The sequence below is a fragment of the Haplochromis burtoni genome, unplaced genomic scaffold, assembly GCF_018398535.1.
Source record: "Haplochromis burtoni strain Fernald_Lab_line unplaced genomic scaffold, NCSU_Asbu1 Contig_1000, whole genome shotgun sequence".
Lineage (NCBI taxonomy): Eukaryota > Metazoa > Chordata > Actinopteri > Cichliformes > Cichlidae > Haplochromis > Haplochromis burtoni.
The window spans coordinates 1-12,141 of record NW_024583361.1 but is presented as its reverse complement, the minus strand read 5'-3'; the positions used below and the strand labels follow the sequence as shown (position 1 = coordinate 12,141).

The 12,141-nt window shown below is 39.1% G+C and overlaps 2 protein-coding genes across 2 annotated transcripts; both read right to left on the bottom strand.

Annotated features, from left to right (window-relative positions):
• Positions 1 to 5: 5 nt before the first annotated feature.
• LOC102300097 lies at positions 6 to 1,579 on the bottom strand (the record flags this gene model as incomplete). Its single annotated transcript, XM_005951449.2, has 1 exon — positions 6 to 1,579. A coding segment is annotated over exon 1 (1,548 nt), but the record flags the coding sequence as incomplete, so codon positions are not given.
• Positions 1,580 to 5,007: 3,428 nt separating this feature from the next.
• On the bottom strand, positions 5,008 to 12,131 carry LOC121812975. Its single transcript, XM_042216301.1, has 2 exons — positions 11,496 to 12,131; positions 5,008 to 6,903 (listed from the first exon to the last, which is right to left on the bottom strand). The coding sequence occupies exons 1-2, from the start codon at positions 11,504 to 11,506 to the stop codon at positions 5,340 to 5,342; spliced, it is 1,575 nt and encodes a 524-aa protein (XP_042072235.1). The 5' UTR covers positions 11,507 to 12,131; the 3' UTR covers positions 5,008 to 5,339.
• Positions 12,132 to 12,141: the final 10 nt, after the last annotated feature.

The following is a 12,141-nucleotide window of genomic DNA, read 5'->3' as shown; positions in this document are numbered from 1 at the left end:
CTTCTCATCTCCTCCAGTTTCTGGACCTTCTCTGTGTCTCCTTTCTGCTTCATCTTCTCAATCAGGAAGTCCAAGTGGACAATAGTGGACGCTGAATCAGCTTTCAGAGCGATTTCCTCCAGTTTGACAACATGTTGGTAGGACTCATCCAGGAACCGTGACTTCTCTGCTGTCAGCTGGTTCATTTCTGTTTTAAGATTTTCCAAATGTTTGAACTTATTGTCAAACTTTATTTTGTTCTCCTCATACCGCTCTTTCATTTCTTCATTAGTCTTCTGAACTCTCCTTTTCTTGGTCACATATCTCCAGTTTTCTTTCACATGTTTTGATACAGGACACTTGTTGGTACAAACAGTACAGCAGCCATCTTCTATGACCTCACAGTCTTCAAGTTTTTTGTTGCTTTGTAAACAGTTATTCTCACAGACAGTACAGCAGATATATTTTTCAGAGTTAAAAATATTTAAAAAATTCCAAGAATGTTCTTTATCTTTGTACTCCTCATCAACTTCTACAGTAAACTCTTTATTCGCCTTCATCTCTTCTTCATGTGTCTTCAGATCTTCTTCAGTCTGTTTAATTTCTGTCTGTTTCTGTTCTATCAGTTTGATTGTCTCTTTCAGGTTTTTGATGCATTCTGTTAGTCTGATTCGTTCATTCAGAACATCTGAAGTTATAATCACTTTTTGAGCTGAAGTTTTGTCCAGAAAGGCTTTGAACTCTCTGATTCCTGTATCTGATCTTTGATGAGCACCTTTTAAGAATTTTTCTTCCTCTTTTCGGTCTTCCTGCTGGCAGTTATCAAACAGGAAGTAAACAGGCTGATTCTCCTCATTTTTGGCACATTTAATGTTTGCAGCTTCAAGAGCTTGGAGGGCACTTCTTGGTCTTCTGCCATTTGAGTGTGTGATCAGAGCTACAATCTTTTCCTCCAGATCTTTTCCAAACAGAGACATCACTGAATCAAACACATATATTAGTTGATCACTCATCCGATTATCTGTCGCCTTCATCACCAGACCCACTGCATGAACTTCATGGACTCCATCCTCTGATCGAAACAAGTCAAATAATCTTTGAAAGATGATGTCATCATATTTAATTTCTCTGGTGTTTCCAAATCCAGGAGTATCGATGATGGTCAGGGAGTAGGGCAGAGTTTCATCTTCAAAACCAAAGATCTCGTACACCATCACATCTGATGTCTGACTTTCTGTCTGTTTTTTGTCCTTCTTCTCCTCTACAATCTGAAACCAGACTCCATCCTCCCACTTCACTCCCATGGTGTAGTTGAGCAGAGCGTTGATCAGAGTAGATTTTCCTGCTCCTGTTTCTCCCACCAGTAAGATGGTTTTATTTATCTTGTTCACATTTTTTTTACCAAAGGTAACTCTTCTTTCATTTCCAATGGTCTCCATCTTTGTTGTCAGCTGGTAGACAACAGGATATCCTGAAGGGATCCAAACACTTGTTTTGATGATATCTTCATATTTTGATGAGCTCCTGTAAAAAAAAAAAAGTTCATATTTTCTCAGTCTATATATTACCATCATCTGAAAGCGAACCTATAAGTATGATTCAATTTCAAAGTATTTTATTTAAAAAAAAAATTTGCAACACTAATTGTTTCCAAATTTAGTGTTGCATGTATTTCCAACATTAAAATCACAGTTATTCATGTTTTTAGTGACAGAAATATTTTTATTGCACTTGCATGTAAACAGAACAACGTTTCCACAGCTTCACATTTCTACAATCTGAATGAAGCTTTCTCCCCTTATCTGACATCTATTATTGCATTTGCCTGTTTCAGTTTAGGTTACTTATGTCTTGTTATTTTGTTAGTTATTTGTTTCTTGTATTTTATGTTTAAATTTAACTCTCCCCTCTTGTCTTACTGCGTAGACTTAAATTAAATGTGTAGACATTCCATTACAATCATGAGTCAGTTATGATTAATTGATTCTGATTCTGATTAATATATTCTGGATAGGGCTGCACATGTTGATGACTTTTGTTTCCGACAATTAAATGACTGAGTGCTATTTAAAATTCAAAGGTAGATTAAACTCCCTAAATCAGTCACAGACCCTGCATGAGCCAATTACAGCTGTTCTCAGCACTGCGCAGGTTGAAGTTTCCTGGACTCATCTGGACGAGCAACACCATGATCAAGATAGATATTAAACCAGTGACGGGCAAAGTGAGGCTTTATTAGTCACTTAAACCTTTAAATCACCAACTTCCACTTTTGCTTTGACACATCTCAATAATGCCGTGTGTTCAATAACTTGCGTTGATAAAGGCAAGCTGTGAAGAAGCAGCAAGTAAGCCACCTGACGAAATTAGGGTGATGTGGATGTTTTGAACTACACTTAATAATATTTCTCAAACATTTATGCTTTATGACCAACACAGCATCATTATATAAAACAAAACTGAATTGCATGCCACATCTAAAAGCAAAGTCCTTGTCCCTTGAAGTGAATCATCCATTACTTGGAAATACATAACAGATTTAATGCAAGTTTTAACAAGCTGTGGATCATGCAACTTATTTACCTTCATTGGATTATGGTGACCTGCTTTTTATGGATACACCTGCCCACTACCTAAAGAGGTTGGATACTGTGTACCATTGTGCTTTACGTTTTATTACTGGCTATGGAAGTCGTGTACATCATTGTTCTTTGTATGCTGCTGCTAAATGTCCATCTTTGCATATTCGCAGACTCTCCCATAGGTTGATCTTTATCTATAAATCTCTCCTTGGGCTGGTTCCATCTTATTCATGTGTTTATATGTGTAAAAACCACAACCAATACAGCCTTCATTCTCACCATGTAATTGATTGTCCCAAAAGTCAGAACAGATTTGGGGAAAAAGGCTTTTAAATACGCTGCCCCTGCTTCCTGGAATAACCTGCAGAAGGAACTGAAATCATCAGAATTGGTTACCTTGGGAGAGTTTAAGTCTGTCTTAAAGGAATGAGAGAACAGCTCTTTTACTCAGTGTGATTGTTTTTAATGTACTCTTTTTGTATTTGATCTGTTATTGTATATTTTACACATGTTTATTTGTTTTAAATGTTATATCCTTATGTGGTATGTATATTTGGACTTTTGTTGCCATGATGCCAGATCTCTCTTGGAAATTAGATTTTTAATCTCAATGAGATTTTTTTTACCTGGATAAATAAAGGACTAATAAAATGTGAATATGCTGCAGTTCTGACTGATGCCACATGGTGGTGCCCCTTTCTGTATATTGGACTGAGGGCCACTTTAGTGAGTGCAATTAGTACATGCTCTAGCCAACACCTTCGAGAGTGGAGACCTAGCATTAAATGATCTGAAGGTTTTCCAAATAAATATGCCATATTCAAATGCTGTCAGTTTCATCTCTGAGCTAGTGCTAGCTGGTGCTAACATCTGACGTGACTAGTTTCTCCACCCTCACCTACTCAGCAAAAGGCATCATAAAAAACATGTAGAAAGGAACAAAATACCGACGCATAGGCACACAGAAGTAAACAGAAAGCAACCCTTTATTTTGGGTGGTGTAGATCTGAATTAATTAATTAAAATATTATTAATTAAAATAACAAAATCTAAAAACACAAGAGAAAAAAACAGGTGCAAAGAAAGATAGAACACATGACCTTACAAGGACCTAGGGCAAACTAAGGTTTGAAAAATATACAGAAGGTAATTAGGTAGAATGTACAAAAGGCTAAAAAGACATAGCTAAAATAATAAACTATAAAAAAAAAATAAAGGGATGATAAAAGGGTGGTAAGTGACTGCAAAAATAAACAGTAAGTATCAGAGAATCACTAACAGAGATAAGGGCTTCACAGACAAATTTAAAAGTGGGAAGGCTAGACTCAATCATAAGGAATCAAAATATAAATGCTAAACTCAAACAGAAAAACAAGTTTAAAATATTTAAGTTAATTGTTCAACACTTAAAGCTGTGGGTCAAAGACAGGACCATGACAGCAAGTGATCGTGGCTCAAGAGTTGGCAGTTCGTCTTGTCATCGGAAGGTTGGCGGTTTGACTGTAAAACTTTTAGTCTGCACTGCCAGTGTTTTGTATTTGTAACTCATTAAGCTATGCATAGACCACTGTTCAGGCTGTACACCTGCTGCAGATATGTTTTTAAGCACAAAACAACTAATAATGCACTCAGCAGAGCACTGGTCATCACATTGATGGTATTCTGTGTGTATCTACTGTAGAAAATTGTGCTTTGTAATCCTCTCACAAAATGGCTCAGAAATTCCAGACAAGTTCATTTTAACCATGTACTTTAAAAAACATGAGAATCTGAAGACGTTAGGATTCTTATGCTTGGGAGCTCATACTCTCTCCGCACTCGATATATTATCCATTGTTGATCTGCTCACAGCTGTTGCCACGAATGTTGCACACGCCTACGTCATTGTCATGAGACACCCTCACAAACAAAATCACGGTTTAGTAATAATCTTAAGCCCCCAGGGTCTCTGAGGCTAATTATTGACTCTGCTCATCTGTTGTCAAGTAGAATAAAATGCAACAGGTTTGCAACAAGTAGCTGGAAACATTTGGGCCTCTGCTCAGGCCTATTCCTAGATTATATGTATTATATGTACTGTAAGCATGTATGCAATCATCCTTCTATGTTCTAGTTTCCCTCAGCATGTATCACCTGGACAGTGACGCCAGTGAAGCTTAAGACCCTTAATGAACCGAACATCAACTCAAAATAAGCACAGATATGCAACGTGTATGAAATACTTCTGACCGTACTTGTAATAAAAGTTAACATAATGGAAGGATCCTCAGATGCAAAATAAGAAAAATTTAAACGTCCAGATTAACTTTAAAAGTTGAAAACAACAAATAACAGTTCATATAGATGGCATTCTGTACATGGGTGGCTGTAGCTCAGGTGGCAGAGCGGATCAGCCACTAATCAGAAGGCTGACAGAGGCACTGACAATGTAGCTTGCTATCGCCAGTGTGTGAATGTGTGGATGACTGAATGTAGTGTAAAGCGCTTTGGGGTCCTATGGACTAGAAAAGCGCTATACAAATGCAGGCCATTACCATTTACCATATGGCTCCATCACTTTAAGGATATAATGGGCAAGAATCAACTACATTCATGCTTATACCTGGACTGTGAAACAAGTTGCATGTAAACCAGTTTTTTTTGTTCTTTTTATTGTGGGGGAAGTTCCGCTTGATGACTTTGTTTATAAGAACTCACGTGAAAACAGAATAAAGGCTGCCACTCTATATAAATATTATAATGACCATAAGAGTGAGGTTAAAACCCATATATCACATGTCATCTATCTGTCATGTGTCGAGCTGCTCCTCTCGTTCCTTCATCCACTCTGCTTCTCATCTCCTCCAGTTTCTGGACCTTCTCTGTGTCTCCTTTCTCCTCCATCTTCTCAATCAGGAAGTCCAAGTGGACAATAGTGGACGCTGAATCAGCCTTCAGAGCGATCTGCACCAGTCTGACAACATGTTGGTAGGACTCATCCAGGAACCGTGACTTCTCTGCTGTCAGTTTGTTCATTTCATTTTCAAGATTTTTCAAAAGGCTTGATTTCTTCTGATTTTCAGTCTTATTCGTTTCATACTTCTTTGTCATTTCTTCTATGGTTTTCTTAACTTTCCTTGTCTTGACCACATATCTCCACTTTTCTTTCACATGTGTGGACACAAGACACTTGTTGGTGCAAACAGTGCAGCGGCCATTTTTAATCACTTCACAGTGTGAAGGATACCAGGCCACATTGCATCCAGGATAGTGACAGGTCTCTTCACAGACTGTACAACATACAGCGCCATTATAAAAAAAAATCAACCACATCCCACCATTGATAGGTTCTTTAACTTTATAGGCCTCATCAATCTCTACAATGAATTTCTCTTCTTCGTGTTTTTTCAGAACTTCTTGAGTCTGTTTGATTTCTGTCTGTTTCAATTCAGTCAGTTTGACCCTCTCTTGCAGATTTTGGATGGAGGCTTTTAGTCTGATTCGTTCTTTCAGAACATCTGAAGTTAATATCACTTTTCTAGGTGCAACTTCCTCCAGAAAGGCTGTGAACTCTCTGATTCCTGTCATTGTTAATTTATTAGCATGTTCCAAGTGTTCTGCTTCCTCTGTTCGGTCTTCATGCTGGCAGTTATCAAACAGGAAGTAAACAGACTTATTATTCTCATCTTTGGCACATTTAATATTTGTTTCTTCAATAGCTTTAAGAGGAATTGTTGGTTTTCTTCCATTTGAGTTTGTGATCAGAGCTACAATGTTTTTCTCTAGGTCTTTTCCAAACAGAGACATCATTGAATCAAAGATGTACCTGAGTCGGTTAGTCAGTCGATTATCTGTCGCCTTCATCACCAGACCCACTGCATGAACTTCATGGACTCCATCCTCTGATCGAAACAAGTCCAATAATCTTTGACTGATGATGTCATCTTGTTTAGTTTCTCTGGTGTTTCCATATCCAGGAGTATCGATGATGGTCAGGGAGTAGGGCAGAGTTTCATCTTCAAAACCAAAGATCTCGTACACCATCACATCTGATGTCTGACTTTCTGTCTGTTTTTTGTCCTTCTTCTCCTCTACAATCTGAAACCAGACTTCATCCTCCCACTTCACTCCCATGGTGTAGTTGAGCAGAGCGTTGATCAGAGTAGATTTTCCTGCTCCTGTTTCTCCCACCAGTAAGATGGTTTTATTTATCTTGTTCACATTTTTTTTACCAAAGGTAACTCTTCTTTCATTTCCAATGGTCTCCATCTTTGTTGTCAGCTGGTAGACAACAGGATATCCTGAAGGGATCCAAACACTTGTTTTGATGATATCTTCATACTTTGATGAGGTGTTACGGTTTCTGTAGAAAAAGTTGATAAGCTGATTTAAACATTATTTTAAACCCTTTCTACACTTCCCTTCTTGTATGAGTGTGTAATGTAGAAATATTTCAAATGATTCATGTAAACATCAAGTTTTCTAGAAAGCCATTCACATAACCTTCATTTAAAAACTGTCATTCCAATGATGGAAATAAATTCCCCTACATAAAAGAATTTACTGTTAGGGTACCTGGGTGACCCAGTGGTTTTGGTTTATGTGTTGTATTCTTTGACTTGGTGTTTCTGTTGTTTGGTTTCTGTATTTCTTGCTCCCTAAGTTCTTTATTGTCTCCTGATTTCCATCTTGGGTTTTGTTTGTATGCCTTCCCTGTGTGTGTGTTCGCATTCCTGTCTTATGTTTCCTGTTTTACTTTGAAGGTCCATGTCTTATGTGAATAAGATTCTTTTTGTTGGAGTTTTCCAGTTTAGGTTATTTCTTCATTTCTATCTATATTTTCACCTCATATAAATAAAGCTCACTCTTCGCATCTAAGCCAGTGCCGGCATTTGAGTCCTCACTCTTAATCTCCACACGTCTGCTGCGACAGCCGTGACAGTACGGACCAGCCATCATGGACCCAGCGGCACTCGATCCGTCCGAGGAGCTCCGTCAAGACATTGTTTATTCTGTGGAGAAATTAATCGATCTGTGGCTAAATTATTCGGGGAGGGAGTTTCATTGCACTGTAGAGACCCATCTACAATGACTGGTTTCCGGTCTCCCCTGGTTGCTGAGCTCGCTTCACCTGCTCGTACACGATTTTATCCTCAGCGAGCTTCACCTTCACACACCAGCCACTACAACTCGCCTGCCTGGCGCGGCGGAGGATTTGTGGCCCGGCCTGCCGGACGTGGAGCCACCCGGACCGTCGCAGCCACCTCCAAGGAGAAAACGGCAACAAGCACCCTAACCCTCCACAGCCAGCTTTTGGGACTTCAGAGCAGCAGGCTGTGGTGAGTTTCTTTCTGATGAAGTCTCCCCTCCTCCAGACCAAACACTTGTACTACGCACCGTCTCTCTGTGTTTTTCAGACTTTGGGACTTTTTATTCTGGGGCTGTGCCTTTTGTGGCAGAGGATAACATTAACAGTGGTTTTTCTACTTCATCTGTTCACTCTAAGCAGAGAACTAAACTAGAAGAAATGTTTTTTTGAGCCTGCTCCTCTTGCTGTCAGAGTTCCAGTCCCTCTTTCACGACAACCACCCCTCCAGTCTGTAGCTCAGTCAGCTGCCCAGCCTGTTCAGCAGCCCTTAGCTCTGTCTCTGGTGTTTTGTTTGTCTCCTTATTTATGAAGAAAGAGCCCCTACATTATCTGCAACATACTTTTATTATGCATTCTTAGCTAGCCGGAAGAACATGAGTATCTCACCACTTCTTAGCTGTCATGCCCATGTTAACAGCGATAGTGCCACCTTGTGGTATGGCATGAAACTATGTTAACTTACAATAACAGCCACTGATCAATACCAGTGCTGGGTAAGTTACTTTGAAAAAGTAATTAATTATAGTTACTAGTTACTTCTTGCTTCTTCTTATCATTTTTTGATTGGTCGACATATTTTACCATAGGCTGGACACTTTTTGGGCATGTGCTTCAGGCCACAGTGCTTGCAGTCCAACATCCTGTTGTCAGATCGCGGCAGTATGCGTTTCCCACTCTGACTGGAAACTGCAATGCCACCACCTGCTCCATCGTCTGCGGCTGCCACGCCGCCGTCTGGTCCTGCCTTGTCCGGACCTGCCACATCTGGTCCAGCAGTTGCCAAACCACAGCCTCGTTCACATCCGGCTAAGCCTGCTTAACCTTGTCCAGGCCGCTGACTGGACCTCTTCGCTGGCGCACACAGACTTCGGATCTTCTCCATCACTGCCATATTCCATGAGGCCAGCCTCCTGAACTGTGTCGCCGCTGCTGCCTTCCATGCGACCAGCCTCCACATTTATTTTGCCAGTGCCGACACTGCCTTCCGCGTGGTTGGCCCCCTGAGTTACCCTGTGTTGGGCTGTGGTGCTGCCGGCCTTCTGAAATATTTATGGACTGCTCCCTGAGCTCCAGTGTTTTTTGTGGATGTTTTGTTTTTGGACTCAGTCTGTGTTTTGTCCCCGAGTCTCTCTGTGTTGTCTCTCTGTGTAACCTCTGTACGTTTCTCCCTGCATGTGTTCCTGTGAGTTTAGGTTTCAAACTCTTTTGTTAGATTTTTCTAGTTTAGGTTATTCCTTAGTTTCTATATACATTTTCATAAATAAAGCTCTCTCTTGGTATCTAGGCCAGTACCTGCGTTTGGGTGATCACTGATAATCCTCACGCAGCCATGACGTTTACATAAAATTGCCAAACACTGATTTATATTTACTTGTATTTTCATGTTTAAGTCGAAAACTATATGGTTAGGTCTAGAAAAAGTATGGGGTTTAGTTTACACGTGTCTGGCTGACAACATTTAATCTACATCCTGAAAAATATTGCTAAATACTTCTGTATGTGTTAAATGTGATGCAGGTTTGAACAAATGTCTGTGTAGATTGTGTTGAGTAAGACCAACAAAACATTAGTCAGATTTATCCTCCTTTATCTCATTCTCATAAAATTGAATTCCGGTTTAAGGGTCAAGAGCTTAATCTCTAAATGCTTTTTTTTCTTTTTTCAATCATATCTAAATATGTTCATACTTGGTGGTTCCAAAAGTCCTATCTCCTATTCATAACCACCTTGCCTGGAAAAGTCATTAGTGGAACTGATAAGGAGAGAATTGAAAGAGTGTTGAAACTACAATGTGCAGAAGATGGATTACAAAACATGTATCTTACTTCACCACAATGTTTTCTAACACTGTTGTTTTATAAATGAGAACAGACTGTGTTATGTCATTAAAAAGGCTGGAATTTTAAAGAAGGAACATTTAGGGCCAGAGTTACTAATGTCTGCAGCAGCAGAAAGCCTTGTTTTGACATTAAAAAATTGGTGGATTTACAAAAGAGGTACAAAGTTAGTTTTGTAACTGTTGTGAACAGAGGAAGAGTATTTTTGCAGCTTGCCTTTTCACACGTGAATTTGTAAGATATTCAACTTCAGGAGAAGAATATTTAAATGAGTCACACAAATGTGAATTTACAAAATAGGTGGAAGACAGTTAACTGCAAATTGCATAAGATCTAATGCTGCAAAAAATCCCACCTTCTGTGTGCTGCGATTGTAATAGTTTCTACTAAGAAAGGGTTTTATTGGAGGGAAAGATGTTTTTTAGAACGAGTGTTCAATTGGGACTTTGCATGGATGCTCAAAACTGTTATTGCAGCACCTAAACCTCTGTCCTAAAAACTCTTCACAGTCATCGCACTGAGGGTTTAGAGGCAAACTCCGCTAATTGCTCCTAGGTATTACTGTTTCCATGAAACAGAGCAGAAATGAATTTAAGTGAGCTTCTTTTTCTTATCAGTGCGCACACAGTGAGCAACTTGTGCCATTTAAAATAAATGCACACACAGATTCACATGCTACAGTAACATAATAATTGGAACATCTTGTGATCTTATAGTAAATAATGTTTTGTGTTCTTCTGCATGGTGTATAGATAAGCTGGTCCACACAGATTTCAGTATCTAATACATTAGCTCTCCTCTGGATAAATCTTAGTCGTAATTCTCAGAACTATATAGTGCTCTGTGATTTCTATCAGAAGAGTTATTTAGACAATAATTCTGATGGCAAAAGAACCAAACGGGACAGGCAAAAAAAAAAAAAAAAAAAAAAAAAAGAGTTATTTATTATATCAAAAGCATATTGATTCTCCATTAGCCTCCTCTCATTTATCAGAATTGCCTCTGTTTTCACAGTGAAACACTAATGTGAAACCTGAGATCACCCTGGAATATTTTGGTTAGCAGCATTCTCCCTCAGGCTCTCTCCTCAGGGTTTTTGAGCCACCAATTCACATTCTCTCGACAGAATGCTGTTTTTTACTAAGTTGATCTGGCTGCCTCTTTGTACATAAATTACCTGTTACTTGTTAATTAGTAGGTCATGCTGCCATTGTGACATCACAATCATCACAATAATGTGGCTCACAAAAAAAGTACAAAAGAATAGTAAACTGGGATTTTAATCTTTATAAAATCTTTTAAATTTTTCAAATTAATTCTCTCCTCTTTGATAACATTTTAATGAATGGGAGAGCCAGTCAGCTGGTTCAGGTGCAGCAGGAAGGTAAGCGTTAAAAGAGAAACTCAGAGTTTGTTGAAGAAAATCTGCCAAGAAGGGGGTTAGGTCTGAGTCAGCTACCATGGTGACAGAGTTTAAGTTGATTCTCTTTGTGGAAAAGAAAACCAGTGTTTCCCTGATGTCAGAGCTGTTAGCTAAACTACCACTAATAAGAGGCACAGTGGCTCTACTGCTAAAGACTGCAAAAACCCGAGTGTCGTATATATTGATGAATTTATAGATGCACTTTGACTGTTGGTTTACACATAAATACTAAATGAATGAAGTACTCCCAGAGTCTTTAGGTTTAGCATGAAAACAACAAGATTTTCTATAATGTGTAAGTGGTTCATTGTGTTTATATCACTTACACTGCTGCCATTATGATGGGGGTGGTAAATGGATCTGCACACAGTGCTGTTAGACCAGGTCTCCGTTCCTAGATTAAAAACATGGAAAAAGAAGAAAGAAAAATGGTCAAAGAACAATTTATTTGTTAATAATTTACTCAGTCACTAGTTTACTTTGCCAGTTTCTAGCTGCGCTACATCAAGTGAACAGTAGCAGTAGCAGAAAAAGCTGTTTGGCATTGGCAGAGAAGATTGAGTAAGTTTTTCATGGGTGCAACCAAGTCAACTCTGCTCCTAAACCCACAAATGCATTTCACTACTAATGTGGCTAAATTTATGGGGAAATAAAGGAGTAAATAAATTTCGAAAGGCACTTTTCACATGAAATTCTGTTCAGATGTCAGTAACGTGCAAGGGATACATAACTGAAGCTATACCGGATGTCACAGTTGTTGAGGAACTAGGATACACTGAGAAGTCGGCTACTGGAAAAAGAAAGCATAAATGGAAAAGGGATGAGAATAAGGAGTTTTTGCAAGTAACCCCAGCAGAAGGGGTTACATGAAGAGGATGTGGGACCAATGGAGCCTTCAGTAGCCAACATTTGGCGGGGACTAAGGACAATAACGGACTATAAAGCACCAACAACCGGTATGACGAACGCGGC